The sequence below is a fragment of the Haemaphysalis longicornis genome, unplaced genomic scaffold (genome assembly GCF_048455015.1).
Source record: "Haemaphysalis longicornis isolate Haplotype H1 unplaced genomic scaffold, Haemaphysalis longicornis Haplotype H1 scaffold_12, whole genome shotgun sequence".
In the NCBI taxonomy this organism is placed as follows: Eukaryota; Metazoa; Arthropoda; class Arachnida; order Ixodida; family Ixodidae; genus Haemaphysalis; species Haemaphysalis longicornis.
Window position 1 is genome coordinate 90076396 of NW_027526225.1, and position 27997 is coordinate 90104392.

General features: G+C 47.3%; 1 protein-coding gene across 1 annotated transcript; it reads left to right on the plus strand.

The window, feature by feature from the left end:
• The first annotated feature begins 1548 nt into the window (after window positions 1–1548).
• On the plus strand, window positions 1549–27733 carry LOC144162983 (uncharacterized). The gene is made up of 4 exons (XM_077693742.1): window positions 1549–1866; window positions 12989–13099; window positions 15237–15412; window positions 27490–27733. The coding sequence occupies exons 1-4, from the start codon at window positions 1770–1772 to the stop codon at window positions 27631–27633; spliced, it is 528 nt and encodes a 175-aa protein (XP_077549868.1). The 5' UTR covers window positions 1549–1769; the 3' UTR covers window positions 27634–27733.
• Window positions 27734–27997: the final 264 nt, after the last annotated feature.

Genomic DNA, 27997 nt, shown 5'->3' on the forward strand with positions numbered 1-27997 from the left:
TTGACTAGCCAGAATAACCGTTAATTAGGGATCACCATTACGAACTACAGATGATCGGAACTCTGGCGATCGATACGTCGGCCTTGGCTCTATATGTAGCGGAGCGGCCGGTTGAGTGCAAAATCAAGACCGTCTGCTTTCGAAGTTCGCTGTTACTGAACGCTCCGCGCAAAAAAAAAAAAAAAAATGCATGTCCGGGGGGAATCGAACCCGCTACATGAGTGCCATTGTCGGAGGCGCACCCTCCACACCAAATCTGAATTTTTTTTTTCTTTATTGCCATACGAAGCATAACAACAACAACTGTACCCACACCAAATCTGAAGAGTGAGCATGGCGTCTAATCCGCCGGTTTTGCTTTCGTCTGGACGGAACTGTACAAATTTCACGCCGGCTCCGTCTGGACGGAACGCTAAGCTCTCATTGGTATTCCGTCTGGACGGAAGGATAACCCGCAGAGCTCCGTTCCGTCTGGACGGAACTTTAGCACTTGTATATCGTTCCGTCTGGGCGGAACGCTAGACACAGCCTTTCAGAAACCTCGGAAGAGTATGGGTATAAAACGCAGCCTATAAGTTGACAGCCTATACGGTTGATTCTTTGCCCAATTGTGTTTCACCTTTTAAATGCCATGCATAGAGCCTCACCGAGCACTGTACAATTAACATGCGCGATTAACAGGCATGGGCAAACGGCACTGTATAGCCTGCAGTTACGGGAGATATTCCGAGTAACCGCGAAACAACGGCGCGCTAACGCCCACTCAATCGCACAGGCTTCGTTGCAGCAAAAAAACGCAGACTGGGGATGTCAAACGGTGACGTAATCAGCGAATCATCCGCCGAACAAATTCGCTGTACCCGTACATGGGTACAATCTGCAGCCAGTAGCACTTACAGCCGTTGTACATGCGCTGCGTATGCAGTACGCTTCCGTTTCAGTAACACCGACACGTGATGTTCGACGGAGCTCGCAAAAACAAAAAAAAAATGCGTAAGAGTACAGGCGGGACAAAAGCGGAGCTTAATTTATGCCTACTTGTACACTCGACCACTCATATCCCTCTCCAGACTATCCGTGATCTTTGTACCCTCTTCCCTTCTTTAAACCTTATCTTAGTACTCGCCTGGCAAGAACACGTAGCGGAAAAAAAAATTAATAGCATCCTCGATACTTACTAAAGCTAATCCGGCCGCAGGCTCGTGTTTCCTGCCGTGCTTTTACAGAGAACACAGCCGTCGCTCTAATAAGCCTCGCTATCAAAGCCCGCTTTTACTCAATCAGAAGGTAGCACTGCTGTTCTACCTGCATTCATTTACTGGCTGACGCCGGTGATGCACGAAAGGCGCCCTTTTTGTTTTGTTTTTTCGAGCAATCCCCTCCTCCTCTCCCCTCCCACTCACCAAGCCCAACTTGCACTAGGCGAACGCCTGAAGGCAGTTGTGTTCGCATCCAGTTATTGAGTCTACTGAGATCGACCAGCATTAATTTGTTTATGTTCTCTTACCCTCCCTCCCCATTCCTTTCCCCCATCGTGACCAGTGGTCATCCTTTTCTATTAAAGGTTGTCTCTCTCTCTCTCTCTCTCTCGCATCGGACCATACCTGGAGGCTCGCGTACGATCCCTCCCCTCCCCCCTCCCTCCCTCGTGGCGTAAGCGACGCGGACTACTGCAATATTAGCGCGCCCAGATCCCACTCAGCGCCTCATTCAGAGCGACGCAAAGGGCAAGCAGACAGATTTAGTTGGGCGCGGGAGATTTAGTTGGGATGGGGAGCGCTGCGAAGACATCACCGGCTTTCCTGCTACTCCTCGTAGCAGCATGTGCCACCGGCCAGAAGGAGCTCTCTATGGAAGCGTGCCAAGGTGAGAGAATCGCTGTGTTACTATACCTGGTTACAAGTTAAGAACGGCAATAGCTTATTTGTGTATCACTCCACTGAAGTGATGAACGAGGATGCCAACGCGCCCGCGCGTTCTGAATAGGCGATTGTGCCAATGCGTGACATCGTCTGCTTTTACTCACGTAGCTGTCGTTTTTTAAGCAGCGAAACTGTTTAGCAAATGATAATTTTTTGTGTACGCTGTTCAAAATAGCAAAAAATTGCAGAGCGCGCGCACGTAAGCGCGGGCCTCGCTGCGACCGCTTAGCAGTTAACAAAACCAAGAAAATGACTAGCGCTCGCGTATGCGTGCCTCGCGACAATCGGCCAGCGTCCCATGCAACCATTCGTCAAGCCAGGCATGCCAATTTCGGGAGATGGGCCAAGACTGGACGAAACAAAGAACTCCAGCGTTCGCCGTAATCGTGGCGACACTTGCTCGGAACGAGAAAGACGCGTCATAGCGTACGACAATCCAAGATGATGTTCAATGATTACCACTTCCAAAGGAGCTCACACTTATAGCAACAATGATGAGTAAAGGTCGTTGCGGCAGCGAAGAAGAACCAAATCGGCTGCAATCGTGGACTTAAAGGAGCCCTGCAGACATGATACAAGTTTCTTTTACTCGAAAGATTTAGCGCTTTATAATGCCCTAAGCGCTTGTTCGGCAGCAAACGATGCTCTATTCACTGAGGAATCAAATATTTTAGGTCAACATTTCAATTCTCCCACCAAATCGTGTGTTTTCGTGACGTCGACAATGACGTATTAAGAGCCGGTCATTAAAACTAAATATCGTCTGCTGACCAGGGCTTCTCTCAGCTCACAGGCGCCCGTTTGATTATCTTGTTTGTCGCCCACTTTCATAGATGACGCTGCAATACTTCTGAAGTTGATGTGCCAGCGTTTGGTTATCTTGTTTATTTCCCACTTTCACAGATGGCGCTGCAATACTGCTGAAGTACTTTGCTTCTGGCCGGACTTTTACACCTGCCATACTATACTTTTATAAAGGTTCATGATACTAATCATTCCGTGCCACTTGTGTCAGTTCGTCAGTATTTTTCATGCAAGTCCACCGCGTCCGACGGCTGTGTTATCGGTGTCATCTGACAAAGTGCCACACTAACTGCTTCACTGTTTACGTTGTAACTTCAATTGTTCCCCCCACAATTGTCACTGGTATAAGAAGAATATGCCTTGCATTTAAGCGCAAATAGCTCGTACGGCAAGCTTATAAGCCCTGCCTAATTTGCGTTTGCCTTTGCCGGCCTCAGCCAATCAGACAGCTGGGTTTTTGACGTCATAGATTCTGTGGCGGGAAATGAGCTAATGGGTCGCATGGTCATTTCCTTTTTTTCCTAAGTATGTAGCTTATTTGCGTGAAATTTGCATTAAAACTGGTGTTAGTACGATTATAACGACAATCTTTTGAATGAACCAAACTTGTGTTTTGTCTGCATGGGCACTTTAAACACTCGTGATGGTCGTGAAGGTTGCGTACAGCTTCGCTACCTTCAAGTTTAGGGCGTTGGTGTGAGCTTCCTTCGTTTTGTTATCGTCGCTGCTGTAATTTATGAGCAGAACAAGCCCGGAAAATTATGGAAATGGCGCATGTTGGCTTCAAAATACTCGCAGTAACACACTCTTTGTGCCGCGCAGAGGAGCAGCTGGTTGCGGTGATGAAGCGCAGGGGCAATTTCCGTTAGAGAGAAAAAGATAAATGGAGATAAAAAAATGGAAGCTAAAACGTCGTTAGAGATGTACAGGGCTGAGAAATTGGACATCAGAAAGGAAAATTTCTACGATAATTCCGAGGGCAGTGCTTTGCTTTTTGAGGCTATAGAGCAGGTTGCTTGCGAACTAAGAGCTTTGTGGGGAAGTATTCACAAAATGATGGGGTATGCGTGGTCTGCGGAAAAGAAACAGAAACTATGCGGTACATAGTGTTAGAATGCGAGGGTATCCATCCAAATCTACATGAGGGAAATATTCGGCTTCCAGAAGCTCTAGGACTTAAGGGTAGCACGGAGGAAGTTCACTTCAAGGCTGTCGAGGCCACGAAACGAAGATTGGAATGCTGGTGGACGAAAAGCAGATAGGGGAATATTGCCTAGGACAGCTACCACCTGTAATAGAAAAAATTAGTATTTTGTGCGTAATAAGTTTTTTGTGCCTACCCTAAGAGAAGCGCGCTAGTACTAAACGAAGAGTATGAAACATAGGTATATTAGTTTCTTTTTTTTTTTTTTTGGTAAGATGGCACGTCATCAACCCGCTACAAAGGGGATACTCCTATCAATCATCAATCATCATCGTTGCCGTTCTTAAATGAACGCGTCTGACGCGGTGATTTTCTGCAGAAAATCGGTGGAAAATGCGTTGACAGCTTGGGGAACCCATTTTGGTCATTACTAGAGACCCGAGTCACGAATATACTGCGCTGAGTACAACAGGTAATGCGGACAGACACCTGCGCAGCCGAACACGTTAGGGTTTTCCTTACTGTAATACTATCTGCATTTTCTTGACGCAAGGGAAACTATGTCCAAAGAGCGCCAAAAACATTGTTTGGTCACTGGATAACTAAAAAGCTTTATTAAAATGTTTATGATATGCTGGTGATGTGTTTAAAGTGGATCAGCATGTGGATGCACAGGACCCTCGATCTAAAACATCAAGATGGTCATAAATGGTGATAAAAAATTCAGACCCCTTCCACCCCGTGAAGAGGGATGGCCAGGAAAGCTGCGGTGCCGAGCCTCAACGTGAGGTTTGACTGGGTCGTAGTCCAAGGGGTGCACGAAGCAAAACACGTTTGTTTGTAATTTGCGATTGAGCATAGTTCTTGGTTATTAACTGAAAGTCCAGTCCTGTCCAGTCACTGCTCCTCGCGCATGCTCAGCACGGCTCTTCACGAGCCACGTGAAACGGCTATCAAGCGGCTCCGACGCATGTCAGACTTAGCTACAGCGCAATTGAGGCGCACACCTGGGCCCGCGCCGGCGCCAGTGCGTCTGCCGCGGCTGTGACACAACACAATCCAACACAATCCACTTTAATCCAATCAAATCCAAATCCAATCTAATCCAAGCCAAGCCAAGCCAGTCGAATTCAATCCAATGCCCCTCGCGCTTGCGCAGTACGGCCCTTCACGGCACACGCGAAACTGCTCAACCTCGGCCAGTGTAGCTTACGCTACAAAACATACAGGAATCGTGGGTAGAAATTTATTATAGCGCGGGTATGGTAATCACGGCGCATACTCTATGGAGACCCTAGGACCTTTTTAATTTTGTATGATTTTTTTCCATGCCCCGGGGGTGTGGAGCGCAGTTTTACGATTCCGGGGATTTGAGTGGGCTCCGCAAAGGGGCGCTACGCTAGCTAGCGATTCCTGTCTACATCGCTCTACAGTGCCTAGAATATACCAGGCACTATAATCGCTCTGGGACCGGAGACGATCTGCTGGATCCTAGCCATTTACAGCTTTGCTGTGAAATGACATTGCGTGAAAGAACCAGGCAACTCATATATATGAACCCTTGCCCGTGGAATGGTAGTAAGACTACCGGTTTACAACGGTTTCTTTAACTAGTATCCCCAGTTGCGACCACAATTACGATGACGTCACCTCTAAAAAATTACGCCAGTGCCGAACCACCCCCGTTTCCACGGTGCAGGTTGCTTGCGGACACCGAAAGAAGTAAAAATAACAACAATAATTGCGTATTTATCTTCATTTTCGCTTGCCTCTTCAAAGCTGGTCTCACGTGAAAAAAGTGGAAAAGAATAAACAGCAAGGCCACCGCCTATCATTGGCTTTTCTAATGACGTTAGAGGGGTTAAACAACTACAAAACCATGTCATAGTCACTTCGACAAGCGAGCTTACATGTTCTCCAATTTTAGCAGACGGAGCTCGCGTGACTGACACTTACGCACGCTTGAGCGCATCTTGTCTGACCTAAGGTTGATTTGCCGCGCGCACACGCCGCGGAATCGATTCGGGAGCGCTGTATAACCGAATCGCATAGACCACGGTTGACGAGATGTTCTACAGAGCGGCCCTGCGTACTGCTATTTGGAAGCGGGACTGAGAGGCAGGCTGTTTTGAGTTGACCTTCCGCGGATGTGTCCTCATTTTTAAGTTTGTGCGGCGCAAAGAAGAGCGCAGAGGCGCCTGCTATTTTCCCCAGGCGCTTTTAGATTGTGCGAAGCGCTTTGGACGTGTACTAATGCCCCAAGGCTGTCAGAAAGGTGTATAGCCTTCCGCGCCGGCGCTCTTAGGTTACGCGGCACCCGAACATTGCCAAACGAATGCGCTGCAATCATATAGTCTTTACGTAATAGATAAGCTTAGAAGTGGAAAGCTAACAAATTATTTTTGGCTTCTACTTCTAAAATGACACTTAGAGTCTGCAAAAAAAAAAGCGCGCTAAAAAATTACAAGCGAAAGACCCGCATAATAAATTCCGCTTAACTGTTTTTCTCAGTGGCTTCCACACATTGAAAAAATATCGGTAAAATATCGCGCGTGCACGTTTTTGTATGTCCTCACTTGAAATACCGCCGTTCACCTCTCGCATCCCCCAAATCCTCTTCAAGACGAAGACGGATATGCAGCTTCTAACAAATGGCATAGTGTCTTGACCACACGCTTGCAAAATCCAGAAGAGGGGGCCGACGAAGAGTGGTGCATAAAGCTATAGCACGCATGCAGGTCACCCACCTTCCACCGACACGTACCGTTGCGTACAACAATGTGTCTTACTTATCCTCCATGGCGCCATAATGCCACGTATATATCTACACCCCTTTAACTAAATATCCTGACGAAAGGGAGCAAAAGCAAGTTAACCGAGAAACAAAAAACGCGCCAATCCACCCCGTGAATGAGGTTGGAAAGCAAAGCTCTAAACGGCACCCATAACGATTACCCATGGGACGTCACTTAAATTCACTCACACCGCTCTACAAATAGCAAAACAAGAGAGAAGTGAAATGCACTTAACCACACCATTTGTTACTTCAAAGAGATATTCTTGTTAAGGTTAAATCAATGCTTGAAGCATGAACGGTGTTTGGTTGAGTTGTATTGGTGTAGCACAAGAGTGGAAACTTTTTTTATAAAATAAAGTAAGCTCCAACCCGGTGTTAGACGATCTGTCTTCTCCGTCTCTGCCCCGCGGATGGAGGCGACGAGATTTGCGGCAGAGGAGGAGGAGGAAGAAATACTGCTGTTCAGATTTCTGAACGGCTCAGAGTGCAGCCCTGGGGAGTGATTGCTTCTTCTGTGGGGCCCATATGCAGTCCGTGCGGCCTGTGTTCTGTCCACCCGCTGAAGCTGGGTAGGTAGAGAGGGCCTGGACAGCAGCATCTCCCATTGCTCTTGTTGGGTAGTTGACGGAAAGAGAGGAGGGTGCTCAGAGCTAAAGTCGCACACCCCGATGACGGGCGGAATGTTCCTACTTCTGAGCAAAATTTACATTCAGCGTCGTAGCGATTCGGATACATTGAGTGAAGACGCGTAGGCTGTGGGAAGGAGCCCGGATTGTATGAGCCGTAGGGTAGTTTGTTGTTCTCTAAAAATGTCCGGGTAAGGCGAAGGTACGGTCTGTCTCAGAAGGCGATAATGCTGGGTTATCTCCCTGAACGTGACAAGCGGGTGACTGTCCTCGTGCAGCTCCATAGCACGGGAGGTAAAAGCGCAGGCTTGTTGGGTGGACGTATTTGTTGCCCTCCATTGAAGCGTGAGGGGGTGTCCAGATGAGCTGAATGGAACCGTTTGGGGAGTGGTTTTTTAGCACGCGCGGTGCAGGTCAGGACACCCAACCCTACTGGTAATTCCAGTAGGCTTGCTGGGAATCGATGACTACCCTCCGAACCCCTGGTTGAGCGAGAGCCAAGGTGGTGGCTGCCTCTTCTGCTGCCGTCATTTCTTGGGTCCTAAGTGAGGTACACGCAAGGAGGTTGGTTCTGGAGGTAGCCACGATGATGGCGTATTGCTGCCCTCGATTTTTGGAGGCGTCTGTGCAGATAACTGCATGATTCCCACCGAGGGTGGTGTTTAGCGCTTGAGCGCGTGCTTTTCGGTGACCCTCGTCATGTGAGGCGTTCATATTTTTAAGCAAAGGGAGCATCTTTAGTTTTAGTCGCCAAGAGCTTGGGAGTACGTCAAGCGGAGCGACATTCTGGGCTGCCCAGCCAATCTGGTGAAGCATGCGGTTACCCACCACAGTTCTGAGTCGGACCTTCTGGTTAGAAAGATGGCCTTCTATCAGCTCTTCCTCCGTGTTGTGGAGCCCCGTGCTAAGCAGCCTCTGTGTGGACGCACTCATGAGAAGGCCAATGGCCTGCTCGACCGCCTTTCTAATCATTATATAAAGCATCTCTATGTCTTCCTTGTCGAGAAGAAGACAGGGGGTTGACGTGAGTGACTCTCGAGAGGACAAAAGCTTCAATTAATCGAAAGGTACCGGATTCCTTCATGCCTCGCTTCTTGGTGGCAACTCGCCTGATCATGTGTATGATTTGATTAATGCTGTTTTTGAGGCGCTGCAAGGAGACGTCACTCTTGGTGTTAGCCTCGAGATGCAGGCCCAGGATCTTGATGCTGGGGCTTGGAGTGATGGCCTGGCCCACGGGCCTGGCCATCAAAAAGTATTTGAATGTATTCCTTGATTTGGCGTGAGGGCGGACGACAAGGAGCTGTGATTTTTTACGTGAACACTGGAGGCCACAGGCTTTAGCACATTGGCGTACTAGAAGTGAGATGTCATGCATTGGTGTGAGCTTCCTTTAATTTTTGTAACTATTAGCACGTGAGCAAGGCGCGCACAGGGCCGCTAGACGGGCATGAGTGGTCGCGTGACGCTTTCACGTGGCATTCAGCGAGAACGCGCGGGGTAAACCCGTAAATGTGCTTGGTGAGCACACCACCTGTCTTCCCGTCTTCGCGTGGGCTCGCAGCTAAATCGGTGAGACAACGGGCTCTCGCTTTGTTAGTCTATTAGTTCCAGACTCGATTACCGCAGTGGCAGTAAATTATTTTATTTGTTCGCTGGAGTTTTCTGGTGACACCAACGGTCGCGAAAGAACCCTTGGGCGGTAGAGGTAAAAAGCTTTGCTTTAAAAATTAGCAGTGGCTTAGCTCGGCTATGCCAGGATATACGTAGCGTCAGCTAAGGTTGAGCTGGTCATTCTTAGGGTTTTTGGTTGTCTAGGATTAGCTGATTATCATGGTTACTGCTGCTAAGACGATTTCCAATTCAATCCAATCCAATCCGACCCAATTCAGCCGCGGCTGCGGCGGCTCCGGCGCTCCTTATGTGCGTGGTGAGACGTCACTGCTCCTCGCGCATGCGCAGCACGGCTCTCCAGGAGCCACGCAAAACTGCTCAACCTCACCCAGTGTAGCTCACGCTACAAAAATCAATTCAAGACGATGTGCTTTTCAGCAACTCAATCATGGCACCTCTCCCCAAAAAAGCGAAAACAGAATTAAGTGTCGGGCTCCGTTATCTTGCAGGCAGCTCAAGAGGCATTTCGAGGTTACATGACGAGTCAGAACATGCGCGAGCCTCAAGTTCGTCATTTTACAATTGCGCAGACCCCTGTGTTTTGGCAAAAGACGCGCCAACTTGCCAATCTCTAAGTTCTTATCAAGTCGTGACACTTTGCGGTGAGGAGAATCGACCTCGAAAGACGTTTGGTGCCCCTTGTCGACCTAACACAACCGAAACAGGCTACAATGCGTGAGGCGCGTATTGGTCAGTGATGACGACAGGGATTGTTAGTAGCAGTAGATGTATAAAGACGAAAACAGGACTTGCTGATAAAGTTTAAGAGCGCGTGCCATTGCATGAGCCCCCATAGCTTTTTCATGCGAAAGCATTGAATGGCCCATTGAGCGAGAAAGCCAGCTTCGGCGTCGGAATCCGACAAACGGCTCACACGACTGCAATAGCCCGAGTTTTGCAGTGATAAGCGAATATATCTACTTAGGCCAAGTTGTGAGCCCAGATCCCAACCATGAGGCAGAGATAATTAGAAGGATCAGAATGGGGTGGGGTGCATATGACAGACATTCTCAGATAATGAATGGCAGCCTACCATTGTCCCAGAAGAAGAAAGTGTATGACAGCTGCATCTTACCAGTACTCACCTACGGGGCAGAAACTTGGAGGCTCACTAAGAGGGTTCAACTTAAATTGAGAACGACTCAGCGGGCAATGGAGCGGAAAATGATAGGTGTAACATTAAGGGACAAGAAGAGAGCGGAGTGGGTCAGGGAACAAACGCGTGTTAAGGACATATTAGTTGAGATTAAGAAGAAGAAATGGACGTGGGCAGGCCATGTAATGCGAAGTCAAGATAACCGCTGGTCGTTAAGGGTAACAGAGTGGATCCCTACAAAAGGCAAGCGTTGCAGGGGGCGGCAGAAAGTTAGATGGGCAGATGAGATCAAGAAGTTTGCTGGGATAAATTGGTCACAGTTGGCACAGGACCGAGGCAATTGGAGAATAATGGGAGAGGCCTTTGCCCTGCAGTGGGCGTGGATAGGCTGCTGCTGATGAAAACTAGAAGTAAAAAAAAAAAAAACCCAGTGTCATTCAGTGGGGCATGTGCTGAAACAGCGGAGGTGTGTTCTCTTGTGCCCTCTCGGACGTCAATGTGCGTTCGCCGTGCAAAGGAATGGGAAGCTCAACGTCATGTGCGGGAGGCGGAAAGGAGGGGAACCCGCCCCCACAAGACTACTGCACCCTCTATCCATGTATCTGGGAATTGGTTTCCGCGGGGCCACCGGCGGGTCCGGGAACCTGCGTCGACTCCTGTGTGACGCACGAACTTCAGCAGACGGACGAAAGGCTCGACCTACAACAGATCCGCTGTTGTTTTGGCAAAAACCGCGCTGCTAAAACTCGATGCCGGAAACCCTGCATGGGTTCGCCAATATGCTTCGCGTATAAAATGATCTTTAGGCGGCCCTTTTAGTTGTGATTTGTCTTTTTGTTGTTCTCTACCTGGTCTCTCTTTAGAGCTAGTTATCCATGAGTGGTGCACAACGCATACACTCATACATATATATTTACACAAGAAATGCCGTGACGCTCAGTTTTCCTTTTTTGAGGGATAGTTTGGGAGAACTGCCCACAATATTTTTCTAGCAATTGCCCGCTTGAGTATCCTACACAAAAGGACAATTTGCTCGGTTGCGTGCTTTATATCATGCTCTGAAAGCAATTCACTCAAGGTTACCTGCTTCTTTCTTTGTGCGTGCGATCGCTACGACACCGAGGTCTACGAGAGCGCTATAGCTACACGCAGCTGCGAGATCGCTACGATAAGACCCAGAAACAACAGCTTCTAAATCATCTAAAGCATTTAGATGAATGTAGAAGCGTAAAATGTAGTAGTATAGTACGGAGCAGTTGTTGAAAAGCTTCATTTTGAGCCTGGCGATGTGGGAGTTGTCCCTCATTGCAGGAGACCACGGGACGACTGTGCTGTCTGTCACAAAAAAATGGACACGGGGACGTGCGATGGACACGACAAATTTATAATTCTGAAGAAAACCTTGAAGCAAACATGATCGCACTCAAACCCTTAAAAAAATCAAACTAATACCTATAAGGTCATAAAAGAAGTCTAACAGCCCAATCCAAACTAATATTTACAGTTTAAACACATCTAATACCAAAATAACTAAAGTCCTCAGGACATAGTCTTTATACCTAAGCCTACTCCGTGCTGCCGCCTCGGTGATGACGTCTCATCGTGGCCGTCAAGTTCCGCTGCGCTGCCTTAGTCGGCTGCGCTGTGCTCGTGCTCGTCGTAGTGCTGAGTATGCTGACAGACCACTGGTGCTGTTCTTTCTTGACGTCGGACCTGGCTGGCTGAGTCCACGCAGCCGTGCACTCGAGGAGGCAGCGCGTGGTCCCGGTAGAGTCGCCGTTGGGGCGGCCGTCGATCCGTCGCCGGTGCGAGGCATTCGACCATCGATGCTGGGGCCGCCCAGGGGACTGGAACCGCTGCGGCGTCGGTCCGCTCCCGGCCAGACTTTGGTTACGACAGCGGTGTCCCGACAGCGTCACCCGTGGCTTGCTCCAGCCGGATCTCGACTCCTGGCGCTTCCGCTTTGTTTTAGGGGCGAATCGCCTTAGGAACTCGTTTTGTCCGGGGCTTGGGTTCCGTGCACACAGTGTTGCGCATGCGCGAGAAGCGTTGGCTTGGATTGGTTTGCATTAGATTTGATTGGATTGAAATGGACTGGATTGGATTGAACTGAATTGTATCGGATTGGATTGGCTTGGAATTGAAAAAACTGTACACACGCGATGACTCCCATTTACACTGTGCGCGAGTGGGCAATGCCACGGGTGATTTACGGTAAGAACGAACCCCAGTGCTTCGCCCACTCGTCATGATTCACTTCGTGGAGACGCGTGAATTTTTCTTTTTTTTTTTGCTCCGTCTCCCTGGAGATTTGAGGTCTTGACAGGAATTGACTCTGCTTTTCGTCGCGGCACGAGATATGCTTGTAGCATATTGAATATGCTTGACGCATCCATCTCTCATTTGGTCCTGATTTAGGGCGCTAGATTCAAATGTCAGGTCTTCATCTTCTTTTTATTGGGTTTCGGCCGATCCGCTCTGAGGGTATAGCCCTTGACTCGCGACACTGTCTCAACCCTGGTGAAAGCACTGGGCATCCAAGCCGGCGCTGGTCGTCAAGTTCTCCTACAGCTCAGGGAGGGGAAGATGTGGTCTCAGATTTTGAGAGTGTTCGACGCGCGGTCATGCCCATGCGGTCATGGATTAGACTCTCCGGCCGTCAGCGGCCCGTTTTTCTAGAGGAGACGAGAAACGGGCACGCCCCTGCGTGTAGATTTCATGGTACTGTAAGCAACTTACGGGGTCGACACTAATCCGGGTTTTCCGCTACGCTACGGCGTGGAAAAGCCGGAAGGTGAAGCTTTGGCACACGGTAATCATGATATCAACCTGAAATTTTCGGTATTCATCTTGAAACCACCACTGTTCAAGCATAAAATCTTAAGTGTATACACTAACTTCTTATGTACTGACTTTCCTTAATAGGTATTGGAAACGTAACACCATTCAAGAGCGTCACCATGTCCCCGTGTGACAGCGATCCCTGCAGTATCAAGAGGGGAGAGTACTACAACATCACGTTCACCGCCGAGGCAAGTGAGTATCAACCTGCGCAGGGGACCATCGAGAGAGCGCAGCACTGCCAGCAGCTGCTCCACTGACAATTATCGCAATGGTGCTACGTAGCATTCTCTTTTGTCTATTTATGTCGTAACTCTTTTTCAACGTCACCGCCTGCAAATGTAGGCCACAAGCCAATCAGCCGGAGGCAGAACAGATATTAGCGCAATAAGCTTAGAACAAGAGGGTCGGCATCTGTATTTAACCATTTCGCGTGTATTTCCTACATCTCCCAGGCGGCCGCACCTCCTTAGAAGAGCGGTATAGTAGGCGGGGAATGATGACTTTGAAGAGCAACTTTGCTGGGTGTAGCCATACCGAGATTGGCTTCGAATCTTTGCGACAAAAGTGAAAGTTGACGAGGACAGGCACTCACGAAGATGGCCACGATCCAGTAAAATTGGGAAAAAGGCAGCTTGTTTTCTACAATTTTTGCCGTCCTCACCAACGTCACCGGCAAACTGGAATGGGAATGCAGGATGGAAATCCCGGCTCCAATTATTTATTTCTCAACTAACAAGGCATTCTCGTTCATCTAGCACAGCGTAAAAAAGGCGGTACTCAACAGTTACCGCTGTTGATACACGGTGTATAACAAGTTTTTCAATGTGTTTCTTTGTTGTTTGTTGTTCCCTTCGCCGAAAGCGATGCTGAGTCTGCACTTTGGTTGCTGTTTTTGGCAATTGTGTTGGGTGTAACGCATGCGCAGTGCGGGTATTGTCAATAACAATGTAGTCTAAAAACAGCTCTCATGGAGTGTAAGGCTATGTTCAGACTACCGACGCAAAAGCCATATCGTGATCTATGGCATAGAGTTTCATACTACAGTGGAACCCCGATAATACGTCCCCCGGACCTACGACGACCCGCTTTACGACGGATCACCGCAGTCCCGGCAAACTTCCCATAAAAACAATGCATTAAAAACCCCGATGATACGACGCTCGGGTGCACGCGGTCCGTTTCATACAACGGACTCTGGCTCGGATAAACCGCCGTTTTTTCCATTTTTTACACCGCTTCACCGCCTCGTCCCGTTTCTTTATTCTGAACCCCCGTTTGATGCTGCTTGATGTGTTAAGGTTAACAGGCGGGCCAGACCACTTGCTGAACAGACGCAAGCAAGCAGGCGGGTACTCGTGAGCGGGAGTTGACCTGCGACGGCCCCACGCAGTAACAGTACGCAGATGCGCCAACCGCGAGAAGTCCAAGTTCAGGTGGCAGGCGGACCATGAATTTGAGGCTTCTGTCGAGCCGCCGACGAACGCGAAAACACATGCGACGCAACCCGACTACGATGAACGAACAGCCGCTTTCCCCGCCCGCTCGATCCAAGTTTCTTCCTTTCACGACGCTACAGTATAGCAACAATATTACTGCTGAAGGTTCGTGAAGTCTGTTTTTGTATTATAAAATTGAACCTCAAAACGATCGATATGTCAGTAATTATTGAGAAGCTTCATGCACGATGGACAGGAAGAAAATGTTACCCTTTTTTCTCGATTTTGGTTTCGAGACAAAAAGAAGCAGTATGGCTAGCTAAGCCAAAGAGGCGAGGAACATCGCTAGCATCAATGGCGCAGCCAACAGTGGCCCGCGACTGCAGCGACAGATTTCCCTCTAGTATTTATTAGTATGAAACTCTATGATGTATGGACGTAAAAACAAACGGCGTTTCACGCAGTTTGGCTGGCTGAGACGTGAAATGACGTCATCGTTTAAAGTTATTACGACAGTTGTGGCAATAGTCTGAACATTGCCTAAGGCCGCGTTCAGACTGTTGTCGGAACTGTCGTAATATCTTTAAATAGTGTCGTCATTTGACGCCTCAACCAACCGAACTGCGTGAAACGCCGTTTTTATCCGTCCACTCCGCACCATATGGCTGTTACGTTGGCAGTCTGAACATAACATAATTCCTAATAGTTTTGCACCGTGCAAGATAAACGTATTCCGCCCTCATTCAAGGCATCCTCGGCCTTGGAAGAAAAGTCTGGAGAGCTACGCAACGTACTGTCTTTCAGTTAAAGCAAAGATTTCTACAGCGTTTTGGGCATTTGTTTGCCTTTACCGGCGCATTTTCTTATGAGCCTCACTGCTCATGCTCCCGCAGGCAGCGACGTGGGAGCATTTGTGATGGTCAGCTGGACTCTGAAGCAGATCCCGACCACGGATCTCGTATCAACCACCTCGACGACCTGCCAATTCGCAAATACCCCCTGCAAACTGACCAAGGGCGAGACCTTCCAGGGCTCGTTTCAGCTGATACCCCTCCTCATACGTGACCGTGTGAGTCTCCGCTCACACTGCCTCAGAATGGGGCCGCGTCACATCTAGCTGCCTTCTTCACGCGTGCGACCGCAGTGACTCCAAAAAATCCCGTGCCACCTCCACTGACGCGAAACCTGTGGAGGGGCGAAGCATGCACTGTATAAGTGTATTCTTGGCGCCTCGGCGTTTTTGGCAACGGAGATGAAACCATTGGAGGGTACAGGTATACAGCTTTGCTGTAAAAGTCTCGTGTCTTTTGAAACATGACGCGTTCTAGCACGAGGCGTAAACGAGTGTCCCGGTGTTTTAGTCCCGTGACTATATGAGACGATGAGTACGACGACGACGACAGGAGACGCCAACAGCCCCATCCCCTAAGGCGCTTCGCCCCTAAAACCCTTTGAGGGGCAGAATTGGTCCATGAGGCCAAGCCCGTGACATTGTAAGAATGCCAGTACCCTAGACAGGCGCTCATTAGCATGAAAGATTTTGTAGTCCACGGAGAGTCTTCCATAAGGGAACGTGGCGTATCAACTGCGATTAAAAGCCTGCACCTCTTTCCCACGATTTGAAATCCCAGAATGTAACAATTCGCAACGAATGCGATTGGCAATGCATTCTTCGGTGTGCTCTGGTTGGATCGTCATGACTCCTTCGTGGGTGACTTCAGTAGGCTGAGTTCCAGGTTTACACTTCCAAATGGTCCAGGTTTACACTTCCAACCCAGTTATAGCGAGCGAAAGGTCTGTTTGACTTGGTTTGTCGAAGACTACACACATAGTGCTTCATGAAAGTAGGGGCGCCCTTTGCTCCGGTGTTTCAGCAGGCGGATTGAGATTTAGCAGCCTGCCGGCTAACTAGATCTTCTGGATGATCGGATTCATCTCTTCGCTTGCACTGAAGTGCACGCTCAGACGGCGCAACCAGGGCGCCGTCCTAGGTGACACTGAGCGACCATGCAAGCACAGGCGAAGCAGCCGTTGAACCCTCGCCAGGTCAAGTGGTACCGCAGCGGCGAGGCTTCGAGAGAGCGCAGCTGCGGCGCCTCTCCGCGTCGGATCTCGCGACGTGACGTCACACCTGCCACACTTACTTTCTAGAGTTCACACTAAAAAACAGCGCCGGGACGAGGACGGAAGAAGTGACAAAGTAGAGCGCTGACGAACAACTAAAGTACGATTTATTACCCGACATTAAATACACGAAAAAAACCAGTGGCTGCAAGCATGCGCCCGTTCAAGGATAAGATATCACTCCAAATATGCAATGGAAGGTTACATCAAGGATAAAACAATCAGCCTTGAAGTGTCAAGCTTGCCATCTGGTACAAGGGAGGTTCAACTGGCTAGGTATGCCACCTCTCTTTCCAAAAGGGCAGTCGATGGCGTGCTCACACATTGTTCCCCTTGAATGCCAATCAGTGAGGCCTCCAATATTTCCCCGGAGCGAGCGTCTCGATAGCGTTTCAAAACGAGCGTTTCTTTCAACTTTGAGGGGCAATCGCTTTTCTCGCATTTCTTGCAATGTGTTGCAACATTGCTGCCCGTTCCTGTGGGCATGGTGTAAGCATGTTCTCTAAGGCAATCATTCAGGCATCTACCAGTCTGACCTACGTAAAGTCGTCCGCATGAAAGTGGGACCTCGTACACCACATACTCCTCACATTTCACATTTCATGCTTCTTCTCACATACGACTCTTGGACTGTCGTTGCAGTTTACCTTGGCGCACAAAGACGCCAGTTTCTTGAGCGCTGAAAAAACCGTCCCTACTCCTGCCTTATCCCAGAGGCTCTCCAGAGGCTCAAGTTCATTTAGACGAAATGAATAACTTTGCGAGACATGGCTTGTGGAGCTCTCGAAATGAGCCAATCCAGGTTCTGATTTCGACATTTAATCGAGTTTCATTCACTGGGTTAGTGCGCTTGTGTCCGCATTATTCAGCCAACGTAAATAACTCGAAGTATTTCCAATTGAGCTAATCTACATTTACGTACAGCCACGATCAAAAGTTTACGGACCAGGAAAATGGCGATTTTAGGTTATTTCTCTTCCGGTAGCTGCCCGCCAAACTGCCGTGCGCATGCGCGATGCCGTATAGTTAATGCAGTAATGAAAAATACGGCACAAAGTACCCCGGGCTGCTGTGCGGCAAAGAAATGACCCAAATTTGCTGTTTTCGTGGTCCGTAATTTTTTGCCCTTGGGTACACATCGATCAACCCCCCGTACGCGAGCCTTTCTAGAAAAGATTTTCTGACTAATGCTCGCATTTTTTTCGGTTTATTGCGCTTATATGCCAGCCGGTCTTGAACTAAATCAGTTACGAGTGGCACCTGCCCACTCTTTTTCGCCGTCCTTGTACTCGCGTCACTAAATATTCATTTACAGTAATGAGCCAATTCGCCCAAAAACACTCTTAATTTCAATCGACCAGATGTTAGGGGAAATCCCCAAGGCGGAGTAAGTTTGTGTGAAGGAAATTCCTTTGTAGCCGTATGGCTGCATTTAGGTGGATGTCAAACTTTCCTTCACTCTTAATTTCAGTTACGATCTACTTTAGCGCGCCTGATAGGCCAGGTGTACCAACTGTGCGCCACGCGGCATTTTTAATTTGGTTCGATCGCCGTTATTCCTGCAGCGGTTGTCACGTGTTGTACAATTAATCATATTGGTAGCAAAATTTGCATTCCCTTCAAAGGTAAAAGAACATGACACACGAGCACGTGTTAACTTTCATGCCATTATTTAACTGCTAACCCCTATGACGACGCCGGGCCCTCGTCACTGCGCAGAAAAACGCCGATCTGCAGGCACAAATAAAGTTTACTCAAATTGAATCCGATTTCACCCATGAAATGAAGAAAACTCAGCCTTCCTTGCGTTAGTAAACGTATCTGCACAAAGACACGCCGTTGTTTTCGGAAGCTGTAAATGCTAACGAAACAGCTCCTCGGCGGAGACATATTTATTTTTCTTGCTTTTCAATAAAGCGTTTGCTTTTGTAGAGTGTCTGAATTAGTTTCCGCGTACGAAAAACGTTATATTAAACACTTATAGTGAACATTTTCCAGGAGTTGAAAGTCGTCAGCAAACAGCGGTAGATAGGATAATACATTCGTGTGCCCCATCTGAGCTTTCTGCGCTGAGGCACGAGCCGAGGTCGAGAAAGTCGTGCGCACGTAAAAGCACAGTAATAGAAGTCTGGGATTCACTGACATTTGTGCGAGCTAGACTCCCCGCCAAAAGTGAACTGAAAGCCCAGGTACCGTGTAAGCACAAACTGCTTTGACCACATCGTGCGAGCAAAGAGCTTTTGTGAATACGGCACCCGCGTGTTAACTCGCAACGCCAAATGCCGCTACTCCAGCCCGCATTCGATGCTTGTATACGACTCCTTGCCGCGCGTTCTGTTTGGTATCGGCCGTTAGCGAAGCCGTCTCGCGCTTTTCACTGCAGCGCAACTTCAGTGGCCGCGGTGAGATACCTGGGGCAGTTCTGTGTAAACCATGACGCAAAACTCGCCGTCTACGAGGGACATTTCAAAGCTGTGAAGTAAAAACACAAGGGTTTTCATTGTGCACGCCGCGAGCGGCCGACAATCACGGCACACCCGCTTGCGTTTCCTTGCAGTTGGTAGTCCATTCGTTCTACCATGTATACGTCGTCTAGCCGCTGGTATTATCCGCCTTTTTTCAGGCAGAGCTGTTCTGTTTTTTTTTTTTGCGCCCGTAGGACGAGAAGCCGCTCCCTCCTTACTTTGGTACCCCCTGTCCCGTCGGCCACCTGTTCGGCTTTGGCTCTTCATATTTTAATATAAGATTTAGAAGATGACGTATATTGCCCATAAAAAATCTTCGCAGCAATGCATTTTTGATTAGAAGTGGAGCCGACTTTAAGGGTAGCGGTATACACCTCGGTTTTTATAAGGTGGCTTACCCACAGAAAGAGCTGCACAGTGAAGCCTTGCAAGAAGCCAAGGTGAAGCCTGAGGCGTTGCTCAGTGAAGTGAGTAATTGTGCAGGGAAAAATAGAAAATGAGTGTCAATGGGCGCGACCGCCATGGTAGGAAACGACCGACGACGATCAGGTCGCTCCCGCCAAGTGTAAGCACGATGCCCGTCGGGGCGCCGAATAGGGCGAGGCGGATAGCTCAAGCCTGGCTACAGTTCTACTAAACAGTTCCTCGGCGTGACGGCGCTGTTTAGGAGGGAGTTTGTGGTACACCGATAACCCACAAACAGCTGCTCTAGTAATCCACCTTCGCTAAGTGGAGTGGCGTTGAATTTGTTCTTTTTTGACACGGAAGTGTTTTATTCCGGGATTCGCGAAGATTTCACTACGTCATATCTGTCACGGAAATGGCACCAGTACAACGAAACAAGCGGCCTGTAAAGGGTGCACCCCTGCACACAGCTACTTCTTGCAAGGAAGCAACTTTTAGTACTAAGGAGTACGTTATGCTTAGGGTTGTTCGTTTTCAGGTTTATATTTTAGCGCGAAAATGTTTTATGCCGCGATACCCTAAGATCTCACTGACGTCATATGCGTCACGGAAATGACGCCAGTACACCTTTGCCGAAGCAACCCGGCAGCAGGACGTCGATCGCCAAGCACACCCACAAGACAGCTGCCGACCCGCAAATCATGCTCAGCTGCAGATTTCGCTGCACATGTCCCTTTCGTGTTTTACCAATTCCTATGACGGAGGAATCAACCACAGTATTTTTTTTTTCAATTTCTGTTCCGGAAATCAAACCTCGAACGGGAAATTCGCGTTCAGTAGTGGTAGTATGAAACTTTAGTGAGCCATAATGTAGGAGTGGTTCCCTAGTCCGGGAATCCATGTGTTGACCGAGCGACAGATGGCCTACGCTTCTATTTCGAATGTAGCGTTTTGCAGTTAACCGTTCTGTTTATCAGCACTGCTAAATGCCAGTGTTTTAAGTGCAGAGCACTTTAGGGGCCCGACTTGTCGTCGTAGCTCGTCCGCGGTCACTCGATCTAGCCACCGCAGTCACGCCGCGTCGCGGACTCGAACAGTCACGCGACGTCACGCATCCAAACAGATGCTTCGAAAATACACACGCTCGTCCCTTTATTCATCCTTCCTGCCGACAGTTGAGAAGATACTTGAACAAGATGTTTATATGCGCAGAAACATTCGAAACTCCTGGAACCACTGGCGCTTCTCATGCATGTCCCCATTATTTAACGAAAAAAAAAAACTGCAGGGTACATTTGAGGCAAAATATGTGTACTTGACCGGAAGACCCCGCATCCATTCACTTAGGAATGCTCATTGGGCTGGTTTTTGCGACAGTAAACGAAAAAAAAAATGGTCGCCGAACAAAAAATGACGCGTTAAAAATGGCGCAGAAAGGCTGCAGCACGTGCGAGATGAAAGTAAGCACAAAAAGAACCGAACTCCCGCTCGTGCTGTTCCAGACAGAACCAGAAACAAATGATAAAAAAAATATAATAGTAAAGAAAGATGCGAGCTGTCCCAGGAGAAGGCACGCGAGCACTTTGAAGGCGGAAAAATTGAATCGCGTTGAACAAACCTCTGTTCAATTCATCAAGAGAAAAGTGAAACAGAGAGTGGACGAGCGTGAGGGGTGGTGGCAAAGAGCGGGGAACGGCGCCACAGCCCGTATGGCGAATCACTGCTCTGCACTTCCGACGGCCTTCACGTTGAGTGGAACTGTTTAGTACAGCATGTTGTTGGGCTAGTTGGTGCAGCATCATGAAAGTAGAAAAAACTGCGCGTAAAAGACAGGACCGTGACAAGTAGACAGGACAAGCGCAGACTCACAACTAACTTTATTGAAACAATGAAGAAGAATATATGTCATTTTTGCGCTTGTCCTGTCTACTTGTCACGGTCCTGTCTTTTACGCGCAGTTTTTTCTACTTTCATGGAACTGTTTAGTTTTGACGTTGTCGAGAACCTAAACGTTCCTTCATGGGCTGTAGCAAGGCGCAAGTTTCTGCCCCGTATATCGTCACTGGCAGTACGCAGAGGTACTATACTTTTCTTTTCAGCGGTAGAGGAAGGGAACTGTGCTTCCCGAATAATGAACACTACGCTTCCTCTATCATTCGCTGTTTTGCAACACACTATTGCTTGTAGTCACTGGCGAGGCGCGCACGCAGGCAACCGTGTGAGTGTTCCGTCAGTAGTCACTTCGGGCTCCGCGGGATGGCGACAGTTGTCCGTGCTAAGCACATGATTGTGTTGCACGTTAGCAAACTCTACCTCAACGAACAAAAAGTATTGCGTCGAGTCCAATGTGAGTGCGATTAAAGGGACAGACAACCGATTTTTGTCGCGTATATGTTATCTAGCTCATATGAAAGCCAGCGTTTTATATAGCCCGGTAACGCCAAACAATTTCTAAACAAATTGGGGGAAATGATTTTAATTTGGCAGCAAACTTCCTGAAATCGGAAGGGTGGCGGTTCGTAGTGTCGAAACTTGACACTACAATATGTGTCCCTGTCACGTGACCTGCAAACCTAGCAGCTACTGTAACTGCTGAAACGTGTATTTAGGTATTGAAAACCTTTTAATACAAATATTTGTACAATGTTAAATTGCATATGTATTTCTAATCATTATTTTGAAATTTTTAAAAACACGCCGCCCACCGTCGCTGGGGTGCTCTCAGTGTGGCTAACTGAGCCTCCATGCCCAGAATCAACGGCAGCTTTCAGTAAGCAGACCCAGTGAAGGAGCTTTGACGATTCTGCCTGAGTGAGGGGCGTTTGTTCTGCCAAAATATTTGATTTCAGTTTCCAAATACGCCAACGGCAGCGTTAAAAAAAAAAAAAAAACGTCCCGCCCGGGGAGAATCGAACTTCCCACCTCCACAACATGAAGCCAGATTCTACCTATCGTCTATCCCAACAGATGGCGCATTCGTCCAAAATAGACCATTGCATTAAAAACACACATAAAGGAACAAGAAAGCTTGCGATTCAAACATTTTTAGCATGGGACAAGTTTTTAAATATCGTTTTTCATTTCGCATATATACAAAAAGTATGTTGCCGAGCTACTCTATGTCATGGTTGCCAGCATTATATTTTGGGAGGGACACATACGGCTCGTAAATCTAAAAATTACGATTTAAAAAGTTCTAGGGCGTTATCAGCAAAACCGTTTCTCGTCAAGGTGCTTTAAGTGATGCCCTTTCATTTGGGATAGAGAATATATACTCGACAAAAATCGGTTGTCTCTCCCTTTAATATCGTCTATGTTGACACCACCGTTGAGAATCGTGTTTAAACCAAGAAACGGAGCAGACGACGCACGCCGGTGTTGTTTTTCTTCGGCGTGCGGGCACAGTGGCCCAAGCCGCGCCATCTACGTGGCGCATCGGCCATGTCTTTACCGTTTCCAGTGTCGTCAAGCGAAGAAATTGACAGCTAAACATTTCAACGAATACCACGTATTCACTCCACTATGAGGAGGGAAACTAAGGGGTATTGAAATTTGGTTTAAATGCTTTATTAGGGTAAGAAAAGGTGCCGCTGCTTATCACTAGAAGAAAATGCATGATGGGAAAGCTTTGGGCGTCTACAGGCAGGTATAGAATTATAGGGCGGAAACCGCCCTACAATTCTATAGCTGCAGGACTTTAATGAAAAATAGACAATTCTGAAAAATGCCAAAAAACTTAAAGGAACTAACATCTTTATATCAAATAACTACTCTCAGCGCACACTTCGAAGGCGTAAGTTGCTGTGAGAAAGCGCAAAAACTGATAAAGCCAATGGGAAGAACGTCTACCTAATCCACGATAAACTTACACATTGATGACGACACGTTTGTATGGGATGAAGATAACAACGAGAGGGTAAAAGTTTCTCCCACCCGAAAAGTGCATGACGTCGTAACCCTTCCAACGTAAAGCACCACGGAAAGCGCATGACGGGTTCCGTGCTTATCACCACGGCAACTACGCCTTTTAAATCGTATTGAACAAAAGTGTTGAATTAGAAAGCGTTTTGTTGTGCCATAACCCCCCGTGTAGTTGTACTAACTGAAACGTGGCTTAGGGAAGGCATTAGTGATGGCGATATAGTTCCCCCTCTCTACAAGGTTTATAGACGAGACAGAGCCTCTCGTGGTGGTGGCGTAGCCGTTATTGTAGACAGAAACCTGTCTGTCACTTTGCTTGAACGGATACCTGACCACGAAAGCTTGTGCCTCAGAGTACATTGCTACGGATGTGCGTTTAATCTTATTGCAGTTTATCGTTCACCGTCCGCTGACCCGGACGTTCTGAAAAAGCTTCAAGATCACACCGTCAGGCTGTCTAAAAACTGCACAATCATTGCCGGTGATTTTAACCTTCCACATATTGACTGGTCTAAGTTATCATCTCCCTCTCCATCTGACGAAATTATCTTCGATATAATGCTCGCCTCCGACCTTTGCCAAGCGGTCAACGTTCCGACGCGCGATCAGGGAACTTCGTCCACTACACTTGATCTTGTATTTCACAGCCGGTCATTATCTCATGTTCAGGTTAGTGTCGAAGAAGGCATCTCTGACCACAAGCTAGTATATTTTTCATGTAATTTGGGTAATTCTCACCCCCGCGTTTCAGAAAAAACGAAAATTGATTAAAAAATTGCGCCCACCTCCCAGCGAGGGGAACCCTGCAGTGTGTAGATGCGACGCATCGTGGGGTTCACTTGGTGTTTCCGTTGGGTAGATTCTGAAATCGCGTGAAACGTGTCGAGGACGCGTATGATTATTATGTTTTATGAATATTATTATTATGTTTTATTGGCCAATCTTGGTCAATCTCTCTAAGTGGTATGCTTGGGGCTTCGCTGTCGCAACGACTTTTACTCCATCATTGTTGCTGTAAGTGGGAGCTTCTTTTCTTTTATTGCAAGTGTTAAGCATTGCCCCATCATGCGTTGTATCAGTAGCATCTTAACGTAGTTTAAATGATTCAAGGATATAAGGCGCGTTCGCAGCGTTCGATTCTGTCTCGGTTTTGTGGCGCAGTGGGAAGAGCACCATGTACCTCGCGTTCCGCCCACAGGGTCGTGGGATCGAAATCGGGCGCCGCTAACTATTATTTTTTTTATAATGTAGGGGGAGGGGTGTGGACGAACAACAACGCCGTATGGAGGGACAAGGCGAGTGAATGAGATGCAGTCGCATCTAAAATTACTCCAGAGCAAACGATGAGTCTGTTCTCGACTACCTTGAATTGGCATTGGATGGTTTCACTCATACCGATGTTAATATCCTTTGGGACAAATTTAAATCAGTCTGTCATTTCTGTCTCGATAACTTTATTCCAAACCGCACCAAGGTAGTACACCGCAGAAATCTCTGGATAAACCGCGACATAATTCACCAAATACGCAAAATAAAGCGACATAGAAAACACAAAAGTAATAACAAAGTAAACTTGCAAACCTTGCGACGAAGGTGGACAGCAAGTATACGTGCCAATAAACAATTCTATTATTCTGAAACGGTTACAAAATTCTTAAAGCCTGACCCTGCAAAGTTTTGGCACCATCTTGAAGAAAATGGTAAAACATCGATTGATCACGTTTCGATCTACGGAGAAAAAAATTGACGACCACAAAGAACTTGCGTCGCATTTTAACCGTTGCTTTCATTCCGTCTTTTCAAAAACCAGCCTATGTGACACATATAACAATAAAACGGACGACCTTAGCTCTGATTTCATAACCTATGAGGGTATCTTTTCGATTCTGTTGAATCTAAAGCCGAATTCGTCATGCGGCCCTGACTGCATTCCAAACACATTTCTTCGCCGCTATGATGAATCACTTGCACGTTACACGTTGCCGCTATGCTGAATCACTTTTACTGTGCCCCTGGACTGGCTAATCGCTCGTGTTGTCGCTGTATTTAAAAAAGGTGATCGGACAAAAATCGAAAACTATCGTCCGATATCACTCACGTGTACATCCTACAAGCTGCTGAAGCACTGTATTGCAAATTTTATTATTACATTTCTAGAAGACAATAATCTTTTAACTCCGTTTCAACACGGCTTTCGTAAAGGCTTCTCGACCACCACCCAACTCATTTCTACCGTTCGTACAGTCGCGTCCACTCTCGATAAATCTGGTCAAACGGATATAATATTTATGGACTTCAGCAAAGCATTTGATCAGGTTTCTCATTCTGGTCTGATATTGAAACTTAACCGATTACAATTCCCTTCCAACCTAGTTAAATGGATATCGTCCTACTTAAACACGCGCCGTCAGTTCGTCGATGTAGATGGCCACTACTCTGACTTCCTTCCCGTGCATTCTGGCGTCCCGCAAGGAAGCGTGCTAGGCCCGTTGCTTTTTTTAAATTTACATAATGATCTAACAGCCTGTATTTATGAGAGCGTTACTATTAGATTATTTGCTGACGATTGCTTAGTTTACAAGGAAATTAAAAATAACAATGACCAGGTTGTTTTAAATGGTAGTATAAGGGCTATTTCTTACTGGTGCGATAAGTGGCACATGGCACCTAATCTCGAGAAAGCAGTGTTTATGCGCGTTACCAACAAAAAATGTCCCGCTGAATTCCAATACCGCATTAATGACGTTGTAATTGCTCAAACTGAAAGCTTTAAGTACCTGGGCGTAACACTCACTAGTCACCTAACATGGTCCAAACATATCGATGCTGTCTGCGCATCTGCTCGTCGCAAACTTGATCTCGTCAGACACAGGCTCAAATACTTGGCCCCGCATATTAAACTGTTGGCTTACAACTCGTTAATTAGGTCTAGACTAGAATATGCATGTATTGTTTGGGACCCCTTCTATAAGAAAGATATTACCAACTTGAGCAGATTAACAGACTTGCAGTTTGTTTTACGTATAATCGTTATAAAAGGTCTGATTCTCCTACAGAACTAATCAACGCAAATGGAATTAGCTCCTTAGAATCTCGGAGAAAGCTTGCTAGGCTAAAATTTCTTTTTCATCTGTGGCATCAGGACCTAAAGCTCGACTCCTCTACCTAACTTCAGCCTCCATCCACTAGACCCACACGACATCACAATTCCTGTAGATTAACTCCCATTTTTGCTCGTACAGAGAAGTTTAAACATTCCTTCTTTCCAAGAACCATAATAGATTGGAATGCCCTCCCCAGCCACATATTTCTATCAAATGATGTACCCCGATCAATTGCAAATTTCCTTAACATGTAAAATTTCAGCTGCCCTGTGTTCTCCCCATTTCAGTTGCTTGTTGTATGGCGTTATAAATGGTCTTCTTTTTTTCCAGTTCTTCATGTTTTTCATGCATGCCTTGTATGCCAAACCTCGGCTTTACTATACCCTTGCTTTTTTCCTTTTCGCTGCTTTTATTAGTTATCTTTACTTTTTTGCTTGCAATGTTAACGTGTATCATAATATTGTATCTGTACCCAACTCCTGCTTGGGCCCCAAAAAGGCCTGCAGTATTTTGTAAATAAATAAAAAATAAACATCCAAAAGTAATGGGAGTGCGTGCTCGTGTATCAATAAAGAAAAGCCACAACGGGGCTGCTTGCAAATACTGCTAATATCAGTTCGAAAGAATTCGGTTAAAATTCAATCAAAGGCTGGGGACGGACCACATGGGGCAAAATTTACCCAAATTCAGGTGAACTGCTCTGCACTTCCGACAGCTTTCGCGTTGAGTGGAACTGCTTTAATTTTGACGTTGTCGAGAACATGAGTGTATTTAGCCTTCACGAGAGCTTTCATTAGTAGGAGTACTTTGTGATGCGTCCGCTGATCACCTGGCTAGCATGTCATCAGATATCAGGCTGCACCTGAGCCCACGGGCTTTGGAAAGCACGCCACATAATACTGGTGGTTAGAGACATCGTTTCGTAGCAAGAACCTCCTGACTTTGCAGAATGAAAATCTGAACCATTGTATTACACTCTCGTGCTACTCCTGAAATGTCGGTAAGCGAAATAAACAACTTTTTCTGGGTCACTTCCTGGTGACCGTGAAAGTTTCTAGGTTATTCTGACAATTAGTGCTCTGAAAGTGGCTGCGAACGTTTTTTTTTTGTTTTTTCATTTTACGCAGGGTGAGGCGTCTTTCCAGCTGGAAGTGAACAACCATCAGAATCCGATGATCTGCGGCCACACCAAGCTACAGGTGGTCGGTGGAACCACACAAGCGGTGAATACTACTGAAGCAAGTACTGATAACTCCCGGAGCGACCACTGATAGAGGCGTTCCGGGATTGCTGTGGCTGGCGTCATTGAGCTTCACAGTCGGGATTCCTGTGACCTGACGTGCAATAAAGACCCAATATCGTTCTTCCTCATCGCGCACATATAATCTGATGATTTCCAATTCGAGTGGAGTTGAAGCAGTTTTTTTCTTTTATTTTTGATTTATTGATTTTTTTTGTAACACACATTGGGGAGAGAGCAAAGGGCATAACCTGACGAAGGCTCTTGCTCCATCTTGCACAACTAAAAAAGACACACAGACATAAAAGTCTCAAACAAATATAAAACTTCACAGATCCTTCTGCACTCGAAAATCGTAAATTATTAGGTTTAAGGCATCAGATCAAGAAATTTGC

Excerpts from the sequence above, each read along its gene's own strand:
- LOC144162983 (XM_077693742.1), top strand. The coding sequence starts at position 1,770 with ATGGGGAGCGCTGCGAAGACATCACCGGCTTTCCTGCTACTCCTCGTA. Across the intron at positions 13,100-15,236 it reads CACGTTCACCGCCGAGGCAA|GCAGCGACGTGGGAGCATTT; the intron begins GTGAGTATCAAC and ends ATGCTCCCGCAG. Across the intron at positions 15,413-27,489 it reads CCCTCCTCATACGTGACCGT|GGTGAGGCGTCTTTCCAGCT; the intron begins GTGAGTCTCCGC and ends CATTTTACGCAG.